Source organism: Ornithorhynchus anatinus, chromosome 1 (assembly GCF_004115215.2).
Source record: "Ornithorhynchus anatinus isolate Pmale09 chromosome 1, mOrnAna1.pri.v4, whole genome shotgun sequence".
NCBI lineage: Eukaryota > Metazoa > Chordata > Mammalia > Monotremata > Ornithorhynchidae > Ornithorhynchus > Ornithorhynchus anatinus.
Window position 1 is genome coordinate 180,906,506 of NC_041728.1, and position 22,445 is coordinate 180,928,950.

General features: G+C 59.9%; 1 protein-coding gene across 1 annotated transcript in view; it reads left to right on the top strand.

The window, feature by feature from the left end:
- The window catches only part of TTLL4 (tubulin tyrosine ligase like 4), a 45,271-nt gene that overhangs the window by 11,503 nt on the left and 11,323 nt on the right, over positions 1-22,445 (top strand). Inside the window, exons 3-12 of the mRNA XM_029063120.2 lie at positions 216-968; positions 1,089-1,414; positions 1,621-1,733; positions 1,826-1,895; positions 3,266-3,381; positions 7,627-7,737; positions 18,194-18,270; positions 18,920-19,114; positions 19,234-19,316; positions 20,646-20,774. Coding sequence (XP_028918953.1) covers positions 297-968; positions 1,089-1,414; positions 1,621-1,733; positions 1,826-1,895; positions 3,266-3,381; positions 7,627-7,737; positions 18,194-18,270; positions 18,920-19,114; positions 19,234-19,316; positions 20,646-20,774 — 1,892 coding nt within the window. The 5' untranslated portion in view covers positions 216-296. The remainder of the gene's footprint in view (positions 1-215; positions 969-1,088; positions 1,415-1,620; positions 1,734-1,825; positions 1,896-3,265; positions 3,382-7,626; positions 7,738-18,193; positions 18,271-18,919; positions 19,115-19,233; positions 19,317-20,645; positions 20,775-22,445) is intronic.

Genomic DNA, 22,445 nt, shown 5'->3' on the forward strand with positions numbered 1-22,445 from the left:
TCAGTGACCTCATCTGTAAAATGGGGGATGAAGACTGTGAGCCCTACGTGGGACGACCCGATGACCCCGAATCTCCCCCAGCGCTTAGAACAGTGCTCTGCACATAGTAAGCGCTTAACAAATACCAACGTGATTATTATTATTATTATCAGAAAGGCCCGGACCGGCGGTCCCGTCGCGCTGATTCTCTTTATCTCCCGCTCTCGCCCCGGCAGGCCGCGGACGATTATGGGACCGGGAGCGTCGGGAGTCCCGCGGACTGGGGCCCGTCCCCTCCGGCCGTGACATGGCCCCCCATGGCATCCGTGGGGACCGAGCCCTATAGCCCGGGCCTGTGCCGGGGGTCCGGCGGCCCCCCGGAGATCCCCCAGCCCTGGGCTCAGGCCCGGCGGCAGGTCAAGCCCATCTGGCGTCTAGAACAGAGGCCGGTGGGGACGCTGGTGGAGCCGGGGCTCCCGCCCCCGCCGCCGGCCGGGCTCCCGCGCCCCGCGACGCTATGCGTCCCTCCCGCGGGGGGCGGCGGGCCCAGCCCCCCGCCCGTCCCCCCGCAGCCCCCGCCGGACCCGGCCGGAAGCACCCCGCTCTACCGGCGGGCCAGCCTTAGACACAAGCCCTACCAGCGCCTCGAGTCCATCTGCCTGCGGTCCGGGCCCGGGGACGCCGGGACCCTCCCCGTCCCCTGCCGGGGCCCCCTCTTCAGCGCCCCGTCACCTCCGGCGGGGGCCATGGGAGAGAGGAGACCCGGCCCGGCCCCGCCGAGGCTCCCCCAGCCCGGCCCGCCCACCCCCTTCAAGCCGCTGCTCAGCAACTCCTTCCTGAGGCCGCACAGCGCCCGGGCGCCTTCCCAGCGGACCCCGGAGAGCCGGAAGCCCCCCGCGGCCCCCGCCGCCCTGCCGCCCGCCCCCTGGGCCCACCCCGGGCCCACCGGGGACGGGCCGCCGGGCCCGGCCGAGCCCGGGACCCCCGAGGCCGGCGGGGCCTCCTCGGATCGGGGGGGCGCCGCCCCGCCGCCGCCGCCGCCCCCCCCCGCCTCGCCCCCCGGCCCGCCCCGGAGACCCCCGCTCCTGGGGCCCCTCCGCCCCCCGGAGCTCCCCGAGGGCCCCCGGGTCGCCGGCCGGGAGATCCGGCTGACGGAGGCGGTGCGGAGGCTGGCCGGGCCGGGCGGCGGGCGCCCCGGCTTCGAGCCGGCCTGCCTCCTGGACCCCGGCTCCCCCAGAAACCCGTGGGGCGGCACCGGGAGCCGATGGAAGCCGCCCCTCCAGGACCCCGGGGCCGACGGCCCCCGCCCGCCGCCCTCCAAGCTGCCCAGCGTGGCCGACGTGGCCGTCCGCATCTCTTCCGTCCGGCTGGGCCCCCCGGGGGGAGAGATCCGGAAGACCCCCGGGGAGCGGGGCCCGCCCGGGGAAGACCCCGAGTGAGTAGGGGCGCGGGGGGACGGACCACCCTACGCCGCGGGAGCTCGGTGGGGGGCGGGGGGCTTCTGGTCGTCGCCTAGGGTGGCGTCGGCCCCAAAGCCGGACCTCTCGGCCGTGCCCGGCGGGGCGGGAGGGCCCGGGCAGGGCCGGGGGGTGAGAGGCGGCGGGCGCACCGTGACCCGGCTGCCGGTTCGGGGGGCCGCAGGGACCCCGGACCCCAGCCGGGCTCGGCCGAGTCCGAGGCCCCCGAGGACGTGGAGGAGGAGCTGGCGGACGGCCTGGGGGACGGCTGCAGCCAGGACGAGGAAGAAGGGTCCGGTGAGTGCCGCGGCCGAAGGAGGGCGCGGTCCGTCCCCCGTCCCCCCGCCCGCCCCCCGCCGCGACCCCCGTCTCCCTCCCCTCTCCCGCAGATGACTCCGAGGACGACTGCTCTTCCGCCAGCTGCGTCTCTCCCAGCGGCTCCGTGGCCGTTATCTCCCGGTGAGCCGCCGCTCCTCCGTCGCTCCCGGGCCCCGTCGCCGCCCCCCGTGTCGTCACCCCTCACCCCCGGCCCCCACGCTCGGGCCCGTGGGGCACCGATCTCCCACCGCTGCGAGTCCCTTCCCTACCCGCTCCCGTTCAGTCGTCCGGTCGTATTTATTGAACGCTTTACCGTTCATTCAGTCTTATTTATTGAGCGCTCACTGTGTGCAGAGCACTGTACCGAGCGCTCGGGAAAGGACAACACGGCGGTTGACAGTGACGGTCCCTGCCCACAACGAGCTTTCGGTCTAGAGGAGCGGAGGCAGACGTCAATACAGATGAATGCGACGACAGATCCGGACCTAAGCGGTGTGGGGCGGGGAGACGGGGGAAGAGCAAAGGGAGCGAGTCGGGGTGACGCACAAGGGAGGGGGAGATGAGGAGAAGGGGCAGGGAAGGCCTCTGGGAGGAGGTGGGCTTTCAGGAAGGTTTTGAAGTCGGGGAGAGTCATCGTCGGATGTGAGGAGGGAGGGCGTTCCAGGACTGAGGCGGGACGTGGGCCAGGGGTCGGCGGCGAGGCAGGCGAGCAGCTTAGCGGCACTAGAAGAGCGGAGCGTGCGGGCTGGGATGGAGAAGGAGAGAAGGGAGGTGAGGTCGGAGGGGGCGAGGGGATGGGGGGCTTTAAAGCCGACGGTGAGGGGTTCCTGTTCGACGCGGAGGTCGGATGGGCATCGGATGGGCATCGGATGGGCATCGGATGGGCATGGGGTCGGATGGGATGGGAGGGTCTCGAGGAGTGGGGAAGCACAGACTGAATGTTTTCATAGAGAGACGATCCGGGCAGAGGAGCGAAGCGGGGATTGGAGCGGGGAGAGACGGGAGGCCGGGCCGTCGGCAGGGAGGCCAGGGAGGCCGATGCAGTCATCCAGGCGGGAGAGGATGAGCGATGGGATTAACGTGGGAGCCGCTGGGTTGGATAGGAAAGGGCAGGGCAGATTTTAGCGATGCTGTGAAGGTGGGACCGACGGGATTTGGTGACGGATCGAACCCTCCTCCGACCCCCCGCCGTTGCATCCTCCCTCACCCCCGGTCCCCGCGCTCAGCCCCGAGGGGCTCAAATCCCCCAACTCTGAGGGCCCCTTCCCCGCTTTTCCCACCCTCCCCGCCGGCCCCGGGCCTGAGGAGAAGCCACTCCCTCACCATCTCTTCGTCCCTCACCCCCTGCCAGGCCCGAGGGGCTCAAATCTCCACGCTCCGAGGGTCCCTTCCCCACCCCCACCAACAGTCGGGCGTCCCGGGAGGTGGGAGTGGGCCGTGGGGTGGGGTCTTCGGCCGGGAGCGGCTGTTTCCCCCTCATCCGCCCACTCCGTCCCTTCTCCGCCCCCCAGGAGCTGCATGGAAGCCCTGACCAAGAGCCAGGACAAGGTCCTCCGTGCTGCCCTCACCTCCAGCCTCTTCCCCAACGTCCCCCCCACCCTCTACTTTGGGACCCGAGATGAAAGAGGTGAGCCTCCTCCTCCCCGCCGCCCCCCCCCAGTCGGTCAATCATGCTTTTTGAGCGCTTAATGCGTGCAGAGCACTGATCTCAGCACTCGGGAGAGGACAGTAGAACGATAAACAGACACGTCCCCTGCCCACAGCGAGCTGACGGTCCGGAGGGGGAGACGGACGTGAATAGAAATGAAGAGAAGTGACGGAGAGGGACCTAAGTGGTGCGGGGCTGGGCCCCGGGGGGAATGAATAAAGGGAGAAGGGATGACGCAGAAGGGAGTGGGAGATGAGGAGAGCAGGGCTCAGTCAGGGAAGGCCTCTTGGAGGAGACGGGCCTGCAGTAAGGCTTTGAAGGAGTCACTGTTTGGTAGATCTGAGGAGGGAGGGCGGTCCGGGCCAGAGGCGGGACGTGGGCGAGGGGTCGGCGGCGAGACGGGCGAGATGGAGGCCCAGGGAGGAGGTCGGCGTGAGAGGAGAGGAGCGGAGCGTGCGGGCCGGTGGGAGAGCAGGGAGGTGAGGTAGGAGGGGGCGGGGGATTGATGCTTTAAGGCCAAGGGTGAGGAGTTTTTGTTTGATGTGGAGGTGGATGGGAAACCAGCAGGAAGGAACTACGGTCAGTCAGTCGAAGGCATTTACTGAACACCTCTTTTGGGGTTCGTTTTATGGTATCCGTTAAGCTCTATGTGTCAGCAGTGGGGTGGATACAAGCAACGTGGTCTAGTGGAGAGACAGTGAGCCTGGGAGTCAGAGGGACCTGGGGTGCTCATTCCGGCTCTGCCAATTGCTTGCTGGGTGACCTTGGACAAATCACTTCACTTCTGTGGGCCTCAGTTTGCTCAACTGGAGCTAGGAATGTAATACCCGTTCTCCCTCCTCAGACAGCGAGCCCCAGCGAGACTGTCCGACCAAATGAAATTATACCTAACCCCAGTGTTTAGAACAGTGTTTGGTACGTAGTAAGCCCTTAACAAATACCGTAAAATAAAACAGACAGGCACGGTCCCTGTCTCACTTGGGGCTCACTGTCTTCATCCCCATTTTACGGAGGAGGGAACTGAGGCCCCGAGAAGGGAAGTGAATTGCCCAAATGGAGGCAGGATTAATAATAATAATGATGGTATTTGTTCAGCGCTTACTAAGTGCGAGGCAGGATTAATAATAATAACGATGGTATTTGTTCAGCGCTTACTAAGTGCCGAGCACTATTCTGAGCACTGGGGGGATAGAAGGTGATCAGGTTGTCCCACGTGGGGCTCACGGTCTTCATCCCCATTTTATAGAGGAGAGAACTGAGGCCCAGAGAATTGAAATCAAAGTCATACAGCTGGCAAGAGGCGGAGCCGGGATTAGAACCCAGGTCCTCGATGCCCAGGCTTTATCCACTAGGCCAGGCTGCTTCCCATCTGCAGGGTGCGGAGCACTGTAGCGAGTGCTTGGGAGAGCGCAGGTCAGGAGAGTTCATTCACTCATTGTCGTAGTTCCCGAATGCTTACTGTTTGCAAAGGACTGTACTTGGGGAAGCAGCGTGGCTCAGTGGAAAGAGCCTGGGCTTTGGAGTCAGAGGTCATGGGTTCGACTCCCAGCTCTGCTGCTTGTCAGCTGTGTGACTGTGGGCAAGTCACGTAACTTCTCTGTGCCTCACTTACCTCATCTGTAAAATGGGGATTAACTGTGAGCCTCATGTGGGGATAACCCGATGACCCTGTATCTCCCCCAGCGCTTAGAACGGTGCTGTGCACATAGTAAGTGCTTAACAAATACCAACATCATTATTGTTATTATTACTGAGCGCATGGGAGAGGACAAGACAAAGCAGACATCCACATTCCCTGCCCGCTACGAGCTCACGGTCTAGAGTCGGTAGAGGGCTTACAGTCCGGCCGGGGGGACAGACGGAGAACGAAAGGGGACCCAGAACTGCGCTTTTAGGGGTGCAGGGCAAAGAGCGAGAGGGGACCCCCCTCCTCTCCTACCTAAGCCTGCCAGCCCCCACGCGGGACGGGGACCGTGTCCGCCCCCATCTGCTGAGTGACTCCGCACCGGCCACCGCACTTCTCCGGGCCTCGGGCCCCTCGTCTGTGGAACGGGCGTTACGACTGTGAGCCCCACGTGGGACGTGGATCTGGTCCAACCTGATTGTTTTGTTCGCTTTGCTTTGTTGGCGGTCTCCCCCTTCTAGACTGCGAGCCCGTCGTTGGGCAGGGATTGTCTCTATCTGTTGCCCGATTGTACATTCCAAGCGCTCAGTACATAGTAAGCGCTCGATAAATACGATTGAATGAATGAATACCCCAGCGCTCAGTACGGTGCCCGGCGCAGAGTAAGCGCTTATTGAAAGCTCATCTCCTCCAAGAGGCCTTCCCTGGTTAAGCCTCCCTTGCCTTTTCTCCCGCTCCCTTTTACGTCACGTGCTCCCTGCGTTCGTCCCCACCTCCCAGCCCCACACCGCTGAGGTCCCCATCTGTCATTCATACTCAACGCTTAGTACAGTGTCTGGTGCATAGCAGCTGCTTAACAAATACCATAATTATTATTATCATTTATTTCTGTTAACGTCCGTCTCCCCCTCTAGACTGTAAGCTCGTTACGGGCAGGGATTGTGTCTGTTTATTGTCATTTCGTACTCTCCCAAGCGCTTAGAACAGTGCCGTGCACGGTGTCAGCCCTTAATAAATACAATTGAATGAATGAATGAATGAACTTCGCACTTAGAACAGTGTTTGACACATAGTAAGCGCCCAGCAAGTACCCAAAAACAAAGAAGTCCTCGCCAACTCACTCTGACTCCTCTGGAAGCCGCGTGGCTCAGTGGAAATAGCCTGGGCTTGGGAGTCAGAGGTCATGGGTTCGACTCCCGGCTCTGCCCCTTGTCAGCTGGGTGACCGTGGGCGAGTCACTTCACTCCTCTGGGCCTCAGTTACCTCATCTGTAAAATGAGGATTAACTGTGAGCCTCACGTGGGACGACCTGATGACCCTGTATCTACCCCAGCGCTTAGAACAGTGCCCTGCACATAGTAAGCGCTTAACAAATACCAACATTATTATTAGACCGACCGCTCTCAGACTCCTCTTGTGCTCCAAGCCCATTTCCTTGCCTTCGCCCTCGACCCATTCTTAATAATACTAACGATGGGATTGGTTAAGCGCTTACTATGCGTCTGGCACCGTTCTAAGCGCTGGGGTGGATGCAGGCCCGTTGTGAGCAGGGATTGTCTCTATTTGTTGCTGAATTGTACCTTCCACGCGCTTAGTACAGTGCTCTGCACACAGTAAATGCTCAGTAAATATGACTGAACGAATGAGTGAATCAATTAATGCAAGTAAATCAGGTTGGACACAGTCCTTGAGAAGCCGTGTGGCTTAGCGGAAAGAGCCCGGGCTTGGGAGTCACAGGTTGTGGGTTCTAATCCCGCCTCCGCCACTCGTCAGCTGTGTGACTTTGGGCAAGTCACTCAACTTGTCTGGGCCTCAGTTACCTCATTTGTAAAATGGGGATTAAGGCTGTGAGCCCCACATGGGACGACCTGATTACCTAGTATCCTCCCCAGCGCTTAGAACAGTCCTCGGCACATAGTAAGCGCTTAACAAATAACATTATTATTATTATTATTATTATTATAGTCCTACCTGGGGCTCAGTTTCCTCTCCCCCCGACAACCCAGCCCGCACAGCCTCCTCATTTATTCATTCAGTCGTATTTATTGAGCACTTCCTGGATGCAGAGACTGTACTGAGCGCTTGGGAAAGTACAACACAGCAATAAAGAGTGACATTCCCTGCCCACAACGAGCTTATAGTCTAGAGCGGGGGAGACGGACGCCGATACAGATAAATCAAACGACAGATGTGGACATAAGCAGTGTGGGGCAGGGAGGGGGAAAGAGCAAAGAGAGCCGGTCAGGGCGACGCAGAAGGGAGCGGGAGATGAGGAAGAGCGGGGATGAGTCAGGAAGGCCTCTCGGAGGAGGTGGGCCTCGTCTCCTCTCCGCCGGTAGCCCTCTCCCAGCGGCAACCTGCTGCGCGTCCTTCCCTGGTTACCTTGTATCAACCCCAGCGCTTAGAACAGCGCTTTGCACGTAGTAAGCGCTTAAATACCGTAAGTATTCCCTCCCCACGGCCCTGGTGGCCCCAAGTCTCCCTGCCCCTCGGATGGGTCTGACTGAGATTGAGGCTTTCTCTCCCCCGGACCCCCCTCTTTTTCTCTCTCGCCCCCATCCCCGTCGACTCCGGCTCTCCCCCCGCCCGCCGGCGGCCAGTGGAGAAGCTGCCTTGGGAGCAGAGGAAGCTGCTACGCTGGAAAATGAGCACGGTGACCCCCAACATCGTCAAACAGACCATCGGCCGCTCCCACTTCAAAGTCAGCAAAAGTGAGTGCCCTCCACCCTAGAAGAGGGCGGCGGGTGGGGGCCGGGGTCCCCGGGGGCGGAGGGGCGGACGGTCGGACTGTAGCTCTGCCCGGCTTCACCGCCCGTCTGCCGGGTGAACCTGGGCAGGGCACTTCACTTCTCTGGGCCTCAGTTCCCTCATCTGGAAAACGGGGATGGAGACTGTGTGGGAATAAGGGACTGCGTCCAAACCGCTTGGCTTGTCTCCACCCCGGCGGTTTGGTTTTGCTGCCCGTCTCCCCCTTTTAGACCACGAGCCCATGGTTGGGCAGGGATTGTCTGTCTGTTGCCGAATTGTACATTCCATGCGCTCAGTCCGGTGCTCCGCACACAGTAAGGGCTCAGTGGGAGCCAGAGGTCATGGGTTCGAATCGCGGCTCTGCCACTTGTCAGCCGTGTGACCGTGGGCAAGTCGCTTAACTTCTTTGTGCCTCAGTTACCTCATCTGTAAAGTGGAGATTAACTGTGAGCCTCACGTGGGACAACCTGATGACCCTGTATCTACCCCAGCGCTTAGAACAGTTCTCTGCACATAGTAAGCGCTTAACAAATCCCAACATTATTATTAAATAAGATTGAATGAATGAATGCAGTGCCTGGCACAGAGGAAGCGCTTCATAAATTCCATCATCATTATTATTGTTATTATTCCCCTGGGGTTTGGCCAAAAGACCCTCAGAGTGTGGCTCGAACCTCAGGCCCCTGGACCTGCCTCCTCCTGGGTTGGGGGGTCACCTTTTGACCACCGCCCCCCACTTCTAACCCCCCCCCCCCAGTCCTAACCCCCCCCACCCCCAGTCTGGTGCTGGGCCTCTGTCTAGACCCTCCACGAGCCCGTTGTTGTTTTTATTCATTAGTTCATTGAGTCAGTCGTATTTATTGAGCGCTTACTGTGCGCAGAGCACTGAACCAAGCACTTGGGAGAGGACAATGATAATATTAATAATGATGGTATTCGTTAAGCGCTTACTATGTGCCAAGCACTGTTCTAGGCGCTGGGGTAGATACAAGGTCATCAGATTGTTCCACATGGGGCTCACAGCCTTAATTCCCATTTTACAGATCAGGGAACTGAGGCCCAGAGAAGTGAAGCATTTGCCCGGGGTCACACAGCTGACAAGTGGCGGAGCTGGGATTAGAACCCGTGTCCTCTGACTACCAAGCCTGGGCTCTTTCCACTGAGCCACGCTGCTTCTCAATGGAACAATATAACAGTGGGACCACAAATCCAATATTACAATAAACAGACATAGTCCCTGCCTTCAATGAGCTTTCAGCCCTGATTGTAGTAATGTTAATAATAATAATCATGGTATTTGTTAAGCAAGCAGCGTGGCTCAGTGGAAAGAGCCCGGGCTTTGGAGTCAGAGGTCATGAGTTCGAATCCCAGCTCTGCCACTTGTCAGCTGTGTGACTGTGGGCAAGTCACTTAACTTTGTGCCTCAGTTACCTCATCTGTAAAATGGGGATTAAGACCGTGAGCCCCACGTGGGACATCCTGATTCCCCTGTGTCTACCCCAGCGCTTAGAAAAGTGCTTGGCACATAGTAAGCACTTAACAAATACCAACATTATTATTAAGCGCTTACTCTGTGCAGAGCACTGTTCTAAGCGCTGGGGTAGATACAGGGTCATTAGGTTGTCCCTACATGAGGCTCACAGTCTTAATCCCCATTTTACAGATGAGGTCACTGAGGCCCAGGGAAGTGACTCGCCCACAGTCACCCAGCTGACAAGTGGTAGAGCCGGGATTCGAACCCATGATCTCTGACTCCCAAGCCCGGGCTCTTTCCACTGAGCCACGCTGCTTCTCGACACCACTGCCTGGTGGGGGACCAGGGTGTGTGGGGGGGGGGTCCCGGGTGTGCGTTGGGGGAGGCCCAGGGTGTGGGGACGGAGGCAGGCACTGAGGAGCGTCACCATTAATTCTGGCCCCGGAGTCAGTCGGGCACAAAGGGCAGCAGAGCGAACCTCTGCCGACACAACACGGCTGAGGACCTGGGTTCTAATTCCGGCCCCGCCACTTGTCTGCTGGGTGACTTCGGGCAAGTCGCTTCACTTCTCTGGGCCTCAGTTCCCTCATTTGGGGGCTGAAGACTGTGAGCCCCAGGTGGGACTGTGTCCAACCTGATTAATTATTATCTACAACAGTGCTTGGCACATAGTAAGCACTTAGCAAGTACCATTATTATTATTTGTTATTATTATTACTGTCATTATTATTATTATTTCTGGCCCCTGGGGCTGGCTGGGGCCGGAGTCTCCTGGGGCCGATTGGGGACGTGGCTGGGCTTCCCCCAGGGGCTGGGAGGCCGCTGGGGCCAGGCTGGGGTCTTGACCATGCGAGGGAGAATGGGATTCAGGGCGGACCACAGAGGGTCCTGGAGTCCTTCCTGGGTGACCTCATAATAATAATAATAATAATGATGGTATCTGTTAAGCGCTTACCGTGTGCAGAGCACCGTTCTAAGCGCTGAGGGAGATACAAGGTCATCAGGTTGTCCCACGTGGGGCTCCCAGTCTTCATCCCCGTTTTACAGATGAGGTCCTTGAGGCTCAGAGAAGTCAAGTGACTTGCCCGAAGTCACACAACTGATCGGTGGCGGAGCCGGGATTTGAACCCATGACCTCTGACTCCTAGCCCGTGCTCTTTCCAATATGCCACGCTGCTTCTCTAATAATAATAATAATAATAATAACTGGGGTATTCGTTAAGCGTTTACTATGAGCCGGGCACTATACTAAGCGCTGGGGTAGATACAAAGTACACAGTCATTCATTCATTCATTCAGTAGTATTTATTGAGCGCTTACTATGTGCAGAGCACTGTACTAAGCGCTTGGGATGAACAAGTCGGCAACAGATAGAGACAGTCCCTGCCGTTTGACGGGCTTACGGTCTAATCGGGGGAGACGGACAGACGAGAACGATGACACTAAACAGCGTCGAGGGGAAGAACATCTCGTAAAAACCGATGGCAACTAAATAGAATCGAGGCGATGTACAATTCATTAACAAAATAAATAGGGTAACGAAAATATATACAGTTGAGCGGACGAGTACGGTGCTGTGGGGATGGGAAGGGAGAGGTGGAGGAGCGGAGGGAAAAGGGGAAAATGAGGCTTTAGCCGCGGAGAGGTAAAGGGGGGATGGCGGAGGGAGTAGAGGGGGAAGAGGAGCTCAGTCTGGGAACGCCTCTTGGAGGAGGTGATTTTTAAGTAAGGTTTTGAAGAGGGAAAGAGAATCAGTTTGGCGGAGGTGAGGAGGGAGGGCGTTCCGGGACCGCGGGAGGACGTGACCCGGGGGTCGACGGCGGGATGGGCGAGACCGAGGGACGGCGAGGAGGTGGGCGGCGGAGGAGCGGAGCGTGCGGGGTGGGCGGTAGAAAGAGAGAAGGGAGGAGAGGTAGGAAGGGGCAAGGTGATGGAGAGCCTTGAAGCCTAGAGTGAGGAGTTTTTGTTCGGAGCGGAGGTCGATAGGCAACCACTGGAGTTGTTTAAGAAGGGGAGTGACATGCCCAGATCGTTTCTGCGGGAAGATGAGCCGGGCAGAGGAGTGAAGAGTAGACCGGAGCGGGGCGAGAGTGGAGGAAGGGAGGTCAGAGAGAAGGCTGACACAGTAGTCTAGCCGGGATATAACGAGAGCCAGTGATAGTAAGGTAGCCGTTTGGGTGGAGAGGAAAGGGCGGATCATGGCGATATTGTAGAGGTGAAACCGGCGGGTCTTGGTAACGGATAGGATGTGTGGGGTGAACGAGAGGGACGAGTCAAGGATGACACCGAGATTGCGGGCCTGCGGGACGGGAAGGATGGTCGTGCCATCCACGGTGATAGAGAAGTCTGAGAGCGGACCGGGCTCGGGAGGGAAGATGAGGAGCTCAGTCTTGCTCATGTTGAGTTTTAGGTGGCGGGCCGACATCCAGGTGGAGACGTCCCGGAGGCAGGAGGAGATGCGAGCCTGAAGGGAGGGGGAGAGGACAGGGGCGGAGATGTAGATCTGCGTGTCATCTGCGTAGAGATGGTAGTCAAAGCCGTGAGAGCGGATGAGTTCACCGAGGGAGTGAGTGTAAATGGAGAACAGAAGAGGGCCAAGAACTGACCCTTGAGGAACTCCGACGGTTAAAGGATAGGAGGGGGAGGAGGCTCCAGCGTAGGAGACCGAGAATGATCGGCCAGAGAGGTAAGAGGAGAACCGGGAGAGGACAGAGTCCGTGAAGCCAAGGTGAGATAAGGTATGGAGGAGGAGGGGACGGTCGACAGTGTCAAAGGCAGCAGAGAGGTCAAGGAGGATCAGAATGGAGTAGGAGCCATTGGATTTGGCAAGAAGGAGGTCACGGGTGACCTTAGAGAGAGCAGTCTCGGTAGAGTGGAGGGGACGGAAGCCAGATCGGAGGGGGTCTAGGAGAGAATGGGAGTTAAGGAATTCTAGGCATCGATTGTAGACGACTCGTTCTAGGATTTTGGAAAGGAAGGGTAGTAGGGAGATAGGACGATAACTGGAGGGGGAAGTGGGGTCAAGAGTGGGTTTTTTTAGGACGGGGGAGACGTGGGCATGTTTGAAGGCAGAGGGGAAGGAGCCCTTGGAGATTGAGTGGTTAAAAATAGAAGTTAAGGAAGGGAGGAGGGCAGGGGCGATGGTTTTAAGAAGGTGAGAGGGAATGGGGTCCGAGGCGCAGGTGGAGGGGGTGGCACTTGCGAGGAGGGAGGAGATCTCCTCTGAGGATACTGCAGGGAAGGATGGGAAAGTAGGGGAGGGGGTTGTTGGGGGAGAGGGGAGAGGCAGAGGGGTGACTTTGGGGAGCTCAGACCTGATCGTGTTGATTTTCGTGAGGAAATAGGTGGCCAGATCATTGGGGGTGAGAGATGGGGGAGGGGGAGGAACAGGGGGCCTGAGGAGAGAGTTAAAGGTCCGGAACAATCGGCGGGGGTGACGGGCATGGGTGTCGATGAGGGAGGAGAAGAAGCTTTGCCTGGCGGAGGAGAGGGCAGAGTTAAGGCAGGAAAGGATAAATTTGAAGTGTGTGAGGTCGGCTCGGTGCTTGGACTTTCGCCAGCAGCGCTCGGCAGCTCGAGCATAGGAGCGTAGGAGGCGGACGGAGGAGGCGATCCGGGGCTGTGGGTTAGTGGAGCGAGAGCGGCGGAGGGAAAGGGGGGCGAGAGAGTCGAGATGAGTAGAGAGGGTGGAGTCGAGAGCGGAGACCCGCTCGTCGAGAGTGGGAAGAGAGGACAGGGCGGCAAGGTGAGGCGAGATGCTATTGGAAAGACGGATGGGATCGAGAGAGCGGAGGTCTCTGTGGGGCAGTAGCGAAGATTTGCAGGGGGAGGGAGTGTGAGAGATGAGGCAGGTGAGAAGGTTATGGTCAGAGAGAGGGATTTCAGAGTCGGTGAGGGAGGAGATAGTGCAGCGGTAGGAGATGACGAGATCGAGGGTGTGACCGAGTCGGTGAGCGGGCGCGGTATGGTGGAGGAGGAGGTCGGCAGAGTCGAGGAGGGATAGCGGGCGGGCGGCAGAGGAGTCGTCGGGTACATCCGTATGGATGTTGAAGTCTCCAAGGATCAGAGTGGGCAGAGAGAAGGAGAGGAGGAAGGTGAGAAAGGGGTCAAGGTGGTCGAAGAAGTCGGAGGTGGGACCGGGAGGGCGGTAGATGACGGCGACAAGTAACTGGAGTGGGTGGTAGAGGCGAACGATATGGGCTTCGAAGGAGGGGAAGGAGAGGGAGGGGGGAGGAGGGATAGTGCGGAAGCGGCATCGGGGCGAGAGGAGGAAGCCGACGCCTCCTCCCTTACCGGTGAGTCTGGGGGAGTGGGAGAAGGAGAGGCCTCCGCCGGAGAGAGCGGCGGCGGAGACCGTGTCTTCGGGAGAGAGCCACGTTTCCGAAAGGGCGAGGAGGAGGAGAGAGCGGGAGAGGAAAAGGTCATGGATGAAAGGTAGCTTGCCTGTAATAGAGCGGGGGTTCCAGAGGCCACACTTGAAAGTAGCTGTGGGTGCAAGGGGAGGAGGCGGGGAAGGGCGGGGGGAGGGGAGGGTTTGGGTTGGGAAGGAGGTGGCGGGGCCCTGGACGAGGAGAGGGGGATGAGGGGTGGCGGTGGGACAAGAGGACTGGGATGGGGCATGGGTGGGGAAGAGAGAAGGGGGGAGGGGGTGAAGAGGGGGTTTGGTGGGGGGAAGAGTAGGGGGAGGGGGAAGAGGGGTAGCGCTGGTAAAGTGGGGTTCTAGGGCGGGAGAGGGGAGGGGGGGAGGAGACAGAGGAGAGAGCGGGAAAGAGCTGAGCGAGAGAGGGGAAGGGGAAGGGAAGGGAGGATAGGAAGGGGCGGGAGGGGGGAGGGGGGGAGGAGGGACATGGCGAGGCCAGAGAGGAGGGTGGCAGCACTGACAACAATAAACAGTAATAAACGAAATCGGTAATATAGCAACATGATACAGTATGATACAATACAGTAGTGCTAATATAGCAACATGATACAGTATGATACAATACAGTCGTGTTAATAAAAGGGGCGATGATCAGGGTCGGGGGTAGACTCGATTAAGGGGCGACCTGATCAAATTCAAAGTCTGACGACAATAAACAATGACAAGCGAGATGGCTAATATAGCAACATGCTACAGTAAGGCACACTACAATAGTGTTAATAAGCAGGCGATGACCAGGGTCGGGGGACGAGCCGACCCTACCCGATCAGACTCAAAGTCAAGCGGCCAGCGGCCGAGAGAGTCCCAGAGCTCATGACCAAATAACCCTGTGGCGGCGGGGGGGCCCTGAGGTTGTCCGGGGTGGGTGGCGGCCGTAGGCGGCGGCTAAGGTAAGGTAACATGGTGAGAACAAGGACGTCGTCGCCCGGGGGGGGGGCGGGAGAGATGAATCACCTCAAGAGGGAAGAGGGAGTGAGGCCTTCCCAAAATGGCCGCCTCAGGCAGAGTGGGGGCTTCCCAAAATGGCCGCCTCAGGCGGAGTGGGGGAGCGGTTGGGGAGCACAATGTCCCCGGGCCCGAGCAGGAGGACACAATGTCCCCCGAGGACACAATGTCCTTGGGGCCGAGAAGGGGAGCACAATGTCCCCAGGATCGAGAAGGGGGAGCGCAATGTTCCCGGGCCCGAGCGGCGGGGGTGGGGGGGCGGGTGGACTGGAAGCTGGTGGCTGGGGGTCTGTGGGGGCGAAGATCCGTAGTGTCGGAGTTCCCGAGCGGGGGTGCGGAGATCCAGGTTGTGAAAGGCTGAGGCGGGCGCGGGTCCGGACGGTCCGAGACTCAGCTCCCCGGTGGAGGCGGAGGAAGCGCAGACGAGTCAGCGAGCGGTAGGCGAAGGGGGGCTTGTCGGGAATCGGGGCCGGGTAGGCCGAGGCTGCACCTCAGGGGAGCAGACATCTCGAGCCCACGAGGTAATGGCTCCAAGGGTCCGGGCGATGACAAGGCTCCCTGTCCCACATGGGGCTCACTGTCTTAATCCCCATTTTCCGGTTCAGGGAAGACCACGGGAGTACTGGACTTCCTCCCGGGTGACCTCATGATGATAATAATTGTGATATTTGCAAAGCGCTTACTCTGTGCCAGGCACTGTACTTGGGCGGATATAAGGAACTTGGGTTGGACACAGTGCCTATAATAATGTAATAATAATGTTGGTATTTGTTAAGCGCTTACTATGTGCAGAGCACTGTTCTAAGCACTGGGGGAGATACAGGGTCATCGGGTTGTCCCTCGTGGGGCTCACGGTCTTAATCCCCATTTTACAGATGAGGTCACCGAGGCCCAGAGGCCCAGAGAAGTGAAGTGACTTGCCCACAGTCACCCAGCTGACAAGTAGCAGAGCCGGGATTAGGACCCATGACCTCTGACTCCCAAGCCCGGGCTCTTTCCACTGAGCCACGCTGCTTCCCTATCCCACATGGGGGTCACACTCTTAATCCCCATTTTCCAGAGGAGGGAACCTAGGCCCAGAGAAGTGAAGTGACTTGCCTAAGGTCTCGCAGCAGACACGTGGCAGAGCCGGGTTTAGAACCCAGGTCCTCTGACTAACAGGCCCGGGGTCGAGCCGCCAGGCCACGCTGCTCGTCGTGCGGGGGAGCCCGGGTGGAGGTGGAGCCGCCCCAACCCCGGCCGAGGTCCGGTGGCAGAGTCCTGAGGGAGGAGGGGGCGGGAGGAGGCCCCGGCCCGGCCCCCTCGGCCGGCCTCGCTTAGGGGGAGGGGAGGCCGCGGGGCAGCGGCCGGGAAACAGAGACAACATTGTCCACGCCGGCCTGGCATCCGAGGCGGCTCCACGGCCGCTTCCAGAGGAGCTGGCCCGGGGCCCGGGCCGTCCGGGTGGCCCGGCGGGGTTGGTGGGGCAGCCCGAGGAGGCGGCCCGGGGGACTGTGGGGGTGGCCTGGGATCTGTGCGGGTGGCCCGGGGGCTGTGAGGATAGCCTGGGGCTGTGGGAGCGGGCTAGGGCCCGGAGGGCCGTACTGCGGGGGCGGCCTGGGGCCTTTGGGACGGTCTGGCCCCCGGGTAGTGGGGACGGCCTGGGGCAGCGGAGTGGTTTGGGGCCCGGGGGCTGCGGGGCTGGCCTGGGGGAGCAGCCTGGGAGGCCAAGGAGGTGGCCTCGGGGCTGGGGCCGGGAGGCTGTGAGGACGACCTGGGGCCCGGGGAGCTGTCGGGGTGGCTTGGGGGCCGTGAGGATGGCCTGGGGCTGTGGGGATGACTTGGGGCCCGGGGAACTGTGGTGGCGGCCTGGGGGCCGTGGGCTGGTCTGGGACTGGAAGCTGAGGGGGTGGCCTGGGGCCCGAGACCCTCGGGTGGCCCGGGGTCCCGGATTGTGGTGACGACCTGGGGGCGATGGAAGAGGGCTTGGGCCCCTGGCTGTGAGGGCGGCCTTGGTGGGGGTGACCTGGGGGCAGTAGGGGCCGTCTGGGCCCGGGAGCTGTGGGGGCGGCTTGGGGCCTGGAGACTTTGGAAGAGGGTTGGGGCCCGGAGCTGTGAGGGTGGCCTGGGGGCTGTGGGCGTGGCTCGGGGACCGGGGCTGGGGGGGACGGCCTTGGGGGGCTATGGAGCAGCCTGGGACCTCAGTGGGCGGCCTAGATCCCAAGGGGCCGTGGGGACGGCCTGGATCCCGGGGGGCCGTGGAGGCAGCCCGGGCCCCGGGGCTCTGGGGGGCGGCTCGGGTCCCGGGGGCCTTGTGGGGCATCCTGGGGCCCAGGAACCCTGGGGGTAATAATAATAATAATGTTGCCATTTGTTAAGCGCTTACTATGTGCAGAGCGCTGTTCTAAACACTGGGGGAGATACAGGGTAATAAGGTCGTCGCACGTGAGGCTCACGGTCTTCATCCCCATTTTCCAGATGAGGTCCCTGAGGCCCAGAGAAGTGAAGCGACTGGCCCACGGTCACCCAGCTGACAAGGGGCAGAGCCGGGATTCGAACCCATGACCTCTGACTCCCAAGCCCGGGGCTCTTTTCACTGAGCCGCGCTGCTTCTCGAGCTTGGGGTAGCTTGGAGTGGCCTGGGGGCTTGCGGGGGTGGGCGACCTGGGGCCCCTGGACTCAGGAGGTTGGACAGCTGTGGGGATTGGACCTTGGGCCTGGGGGCTGGGGGAAAGGAATAATTCATAATTATAGTATTTAAGTGCTTACTATGTGCATTTACTCTGTTCTGAACACTGGGGGAGATAGAGAAGCAGCGTGGCTCAGTGGCAAGAGCCCGGGCTTGGGAGACAGAGGTCACGGGTTCAAATCCCGGCTCTGCCACTTGTCAGCTGTGTGACTGTGGGCCAGTCACTTCACTTCTCTGGGCCTCAGTTACCTCATCTGTAAGATGAGGATAAACTGTGAGCCTCACGTGGGACAACCTGATTACCCTGTATCTCCCCCAATGCTTAGAACAGTGCGCTAAACGTAGTAAGCGTTCAGCAAATACCGACGTCATTATTAGCCCAGCGCTTAGAATGGTGCTCTGCACGTAGTAAGCACTTAACAAATACCATTATTATTATTATAATTGTACTTGTAATTTATTTATTTCTCGGGAGAAGCAGCGTGGCTTAATGGTAAGAGCACGGGGTTGGGAGTCAGAAGTCGTGGGTTCTAATTCCGGCTCCGCACGCGTCACTTTGGGCAAGTCACTTCACTTCTCTGAGCCTCAGTTACCTCATATGGAAAATGGGGATTAAGACTGAGCGCCGCATGGGATAACTTTATTACCTCGTATCTCCCCCGGCGCGTAGAACAGTGCTTGGCACATAGTAGGCGCTTATCAAATATTATCATTATTAACGTCTGCCTCCCCTTCTAGACTCTAAGCTCGATGTGGGCAGGGAATGTATCTGTTTATCGTTCTCTTGTCCTCTCCCAAGCGTTTAGTACGTAGGCGTTCAATACGATCGGATGAGTGAATGAATCAGCGCTTAGTACAGTGCTTGGCACACAGTAAGTGCTTAACAAATTCCATTATTATTATCTCCCCCAGAGAACGATGACTGGCTCGGTTGCTGGGGCCATCACATGAAGTCTCCCAGCTTCAAGACCCTCCGGGAACACCAGAAGGTGGGCAGGACGCCGGTGGTGGGGGTTGCCCGGCCGGAGAGGGCCGGGGGGGCGTCTCTCGGTCGGTCGGTCAGTCGTACTTATTGAGCAGTTGCCGCGTGCAGAGCACTGGACTGAGCGCTGGGGAGACTACACGGCTTAGTGGTCAGTGTCCGGACCCGGGAGTCAGAAGGACCTGGGTTTTCCGCCACCTGTCTGCCGTGTGACCTCGGGCAAATCGCTTCACTTCTCTGAGCCTCAGTTCCCTCACCTGAAAAATGGGGATGAAGAGCGGGAGCCCCGCGGGGGGCAGGGACTGTGTCCAACCTGATGACCTTGTCTGTACCTCAGCGCTCAGTACAGCACGTAGTAAGCACTTACAGGTACCGTAACTACCGGGCAGGGGATGTGTTCATTATCCTGTTGTCCTCTTCCAAGTGCTCAGTCCGGTTCTCCGCACACAGTAAGCGCTCAGTAAATACGATTGAATGGTACCCCAGCACTTAGATCAGTGCTTGGCGTAAGCGTTTAACAAGTCCCGTAGTTATTATTATTAATAGCAATAGAACGGACACATTCCCTGCCCTCGAGCTTAGAATCTAGAGGGGGAGAGGAGGGCCGGTCACCCCCTGCCCCCCGCTGACCACCCCTATCCCCCCCGCGCCCCCAGCTGAACCACTTCCCGGGCTCGTTCCAAATCGGGCGGAAGGACCGGCTGTGGCGGAACCTGTCGCGTATGCAGATCCGCCACGGCCGGAAGGAATTCGACTTCTTCCCGCAGTCGTTCATCCTGCCCCAGGACGCCAAGCCCCTGCGCCAGGCCTGGGAGGACGGCGGTGGTCGGCGCAAGTGGATCGTCAAGCCGGTGGGTCAGGGACGGCCCGGTCCCCCAGGGACCCCCTAGGGCTCCGGACCGGGGGGAGCGGGGACCCCGCGTCCGGAGGCTCGGCCCCCCCGCCCACCCTCCCCGCTTGCCGTTGTCAGCCAGCGTCCGCCCGAGGCATCGGGATCCAGGTCATCCACAAGTGGAGTCAGCTGCCTAAGCGCCGGCCTCTTCTGGTGCAGAGGTGAGAACCCTCACCCCCGCCCCGGACCCCCTGGCTATCCGGCTCCCGATCCCCGGGGCCCCCCCATGCCCACCGGACTCTCTGACCCCCTGTCCCCGGGCCCGTTCCCCTTCCCCCGACCCAGACTATCCAAGCTCCCGATCCTTGGTCCCCCCGATCCCACCCTTGGTCCCCTTCCCCCAGTCTCTCCGGCCTCCGATCCCTGGTCCCCCCTAGACTGTCCTGCCCTCGCTTCTCGGCATCCCCAGACTTCAGACCCCGGCTCTCTGTGTCCAACCTGATTAGCTTGTATCTACCCCAGTGCGTATTCATTCATTTATTCATTCAGTCATATTTATTGAGCTCCTACTGTGTGCAGAGCACTGTACCAAGCTCTTGGAAAGTACAGTTCAGCCACAAAGGGAGACAATCCCTGCCCACAATGGGCTCGCAGTCTAGACGGGGGGAGACAGACATCAAAACAGTGTTTGGCACATAGAAAGCGCTTAACACATCTCATGGTTATTAATTATTAGTATCCCCGGTCTCCCTCCGGACCCTAATCCCCCCGAGACTATCCGGTCCCCGATTCCTGGTCCCCCCAAAGACCCAGACCCCAACCCCTGGTCCCTCTTTAGATTATCCAGCCCCCTGTCCCTTGTCCCTCGTCCCAGACCATCCGGCCCCCGATCCGTGGCCCCCCTCCCGTCCCAGACTATCCGTACCCCGATCCCTAATCTCCCCCAGACAGTCAGGCCCCCAGTTCCTGGTCCCCCCGAGACTATCCCACGCCAGATCCCTGGTCATCCCAAACTATCCGGCCCCCGATCCCAGTCCCCCTCGAAAAACTATCCAGTCTCCTATCCCTGATCACCCCAGACTAGCCGGCCCCTATTCCTTGGACCCCCCCCAACAAACTATCCGCCCCCCCCCCCCCAGTCCTTGATCAGCCAGAACTATCCAGCTCCCCATCCCCGGTCCTCCCCAAAACTATCCGGCCCCCAATTCCCAATCTTCCCAAACCATCCGGCCCCTCTCCGTGGTCGTTCTAAACTATCCAGCCCCTCCCCAAGTATCTAATCCCCGGCTCCCCCAAACTTTCCGGCCCCTCGACCCCTCGTCCCCTCCACGAAACCCCAATCCTTGGTTGCTCCAACGTGTCTGGGCCCTGATCCCTGGCTCCCCCATACAAAAAACTATCCAGCCCCCAAGCCTGCCCCCTCAAACTATCTGGTCCCTGGTCCTCCCTAAGCTATATTGGCCCCACCCCCCCCCCCCCACCTCCCCACAAACTATCGGGGCCCCGGCCTGACCCCCCACTTCGGCCACCCGCCGCCTCGCGGGCACCAGATACCTGCACAAACCCTACCTCATCAGCGGCAGCAAGTTCGACCTGCGGGTCTACGTCTACGTCACCTCCTACGACCCCCTCCGCGTCTACCTCTTCACAGACGGGCTGGTCCGCTTCGCCAGCTGCAAGTGGGTGAGGGGAGTCCCGCGGGGGCGGGGGGCCGGGGGCTGGAGGGAGGCGGCCGGCGAGCGGGCCCCGGGGCGCCGCGACCCGGGAAACGGCTCTGGCACCGCGCTTCCGATGAGCCGCCGCCCCTCGCGGCCGACGGGGGGTGTGACGATGATGACTGTGGTGTCTGTTCAGCGCTTACTATGTGCCAGGCACTGTACCGAGCGCTGGGGTGGATACAAGCAAATCGGGTCGGACGCAGTCCCTGTCCCCCGGGGGGCTCACAGTCTGAAACGCCCGTTTTACAGATGAGGGAACGGAGGCACGGAGAAGTAAAGCGACTTGCCCAAGGTCACACAGCAGACGAGTGGCGGAGCGGGGATTAGCTGGGGGAGGCAGGTCCGGGTGGGGCAGTGTCAGACCCTCTAAAACTCCGGGTGAGGAAGGCCTGCACCGACAGTCGATTGCGTTTACTGAGCACTTACCGTGGTGCAAAGCACTGGACTAAGCGTTTGGGAGAGTACAATAGAAACAGACACATCTCCGTGCCCACAACGAGCTGACGGTCCCGAGGGGAGACAGACATTAAGAGAAGCGGCGAAGGCTCCGTGGCAAGAAACCCGGGCTTGGGAGTCAGAGGGTCTGGGGGCCTAATCCCGGCTCCGCCACTTATCAGCTGTGTGACCTTGGGCAAGTCACTTCGCTTCTCTGTGCCTCAGTGACCTCGTCTGTCAAATGGGGATGAAGACGGTGAGTCCCACGTGGGACAACCTGATTACCTTGTATCTACCCCAGCGCTTCGAACAAAGTGCTGGGCACATAGTAAGCACTTACCAGATACCGTTATTATTATCATTATTAATAATGGAAAGAAAGAGGTGTCAGATACGGATCTGAGTGGTGTGGGGCTCGGGGGGGGGGGGGGGGGGGGGGGGGATGAAGAAAGGGAGCGAATCAGGGCGACGCAGAAGGGGGTGGGAGGAGAGGAGGGCGTAGTCGGGGAAGGCTCCTTGGAGGAGATGGGCCTTCAGAAAGTGTTTGAAGGGGGAAGGAGGGAATTGGAAATGAAGAGGGAGAACGTCCCGGACCAGAGCCGGGACGTGAGCGAGAGAGATGAGATGGAGAGATGGTGAGAAGGTTGGCATGCGAGGAGCCAAGTGTGTGGGCTGGATTGGAGTAGGACAGGGCGGGTTGACCTAAAGAACAATTAGGGCTTGGGGCCCAAGTTGCCTCCTTCCTTCCTCTCCCTCGCTCTCGAGCCCCTCTGGGGATTGACACCCCTTCCCTGCCCCCTTTCCCTCCCAGTGGCCCTCTCCGGGGGGGAAGGGGAGGGGTGAAACCTGCCCCAAGGAGAGCGTGAGGGGTCTCTTGCTTTAGGGGGGTGGGTGTGTGCGTGCGTCTCTGTCTCCCGCTCAGTCCGGTGGACCCCCTCCTCTCCCGTTCATTCAGTAGTATTTATTGAGCGCTTACTATGTGCAGGGCGCTGGACTAAGCGCTTGGGATGTACAAATCGGCAACAGATAGAGACAGTCCCTGCCCTTTGACGGGCTCACGGTCTAATCGGGGGAGACGGGCAGACGAGAACAGTGGCAATAAATAGAGTCGAGGGGAAGAACATCTCATTAAAACAATAGCAAATAAATAGAATCGGGGTGATGTACATCTCCCCCGCACCCCCCTCTTCCGCCCCG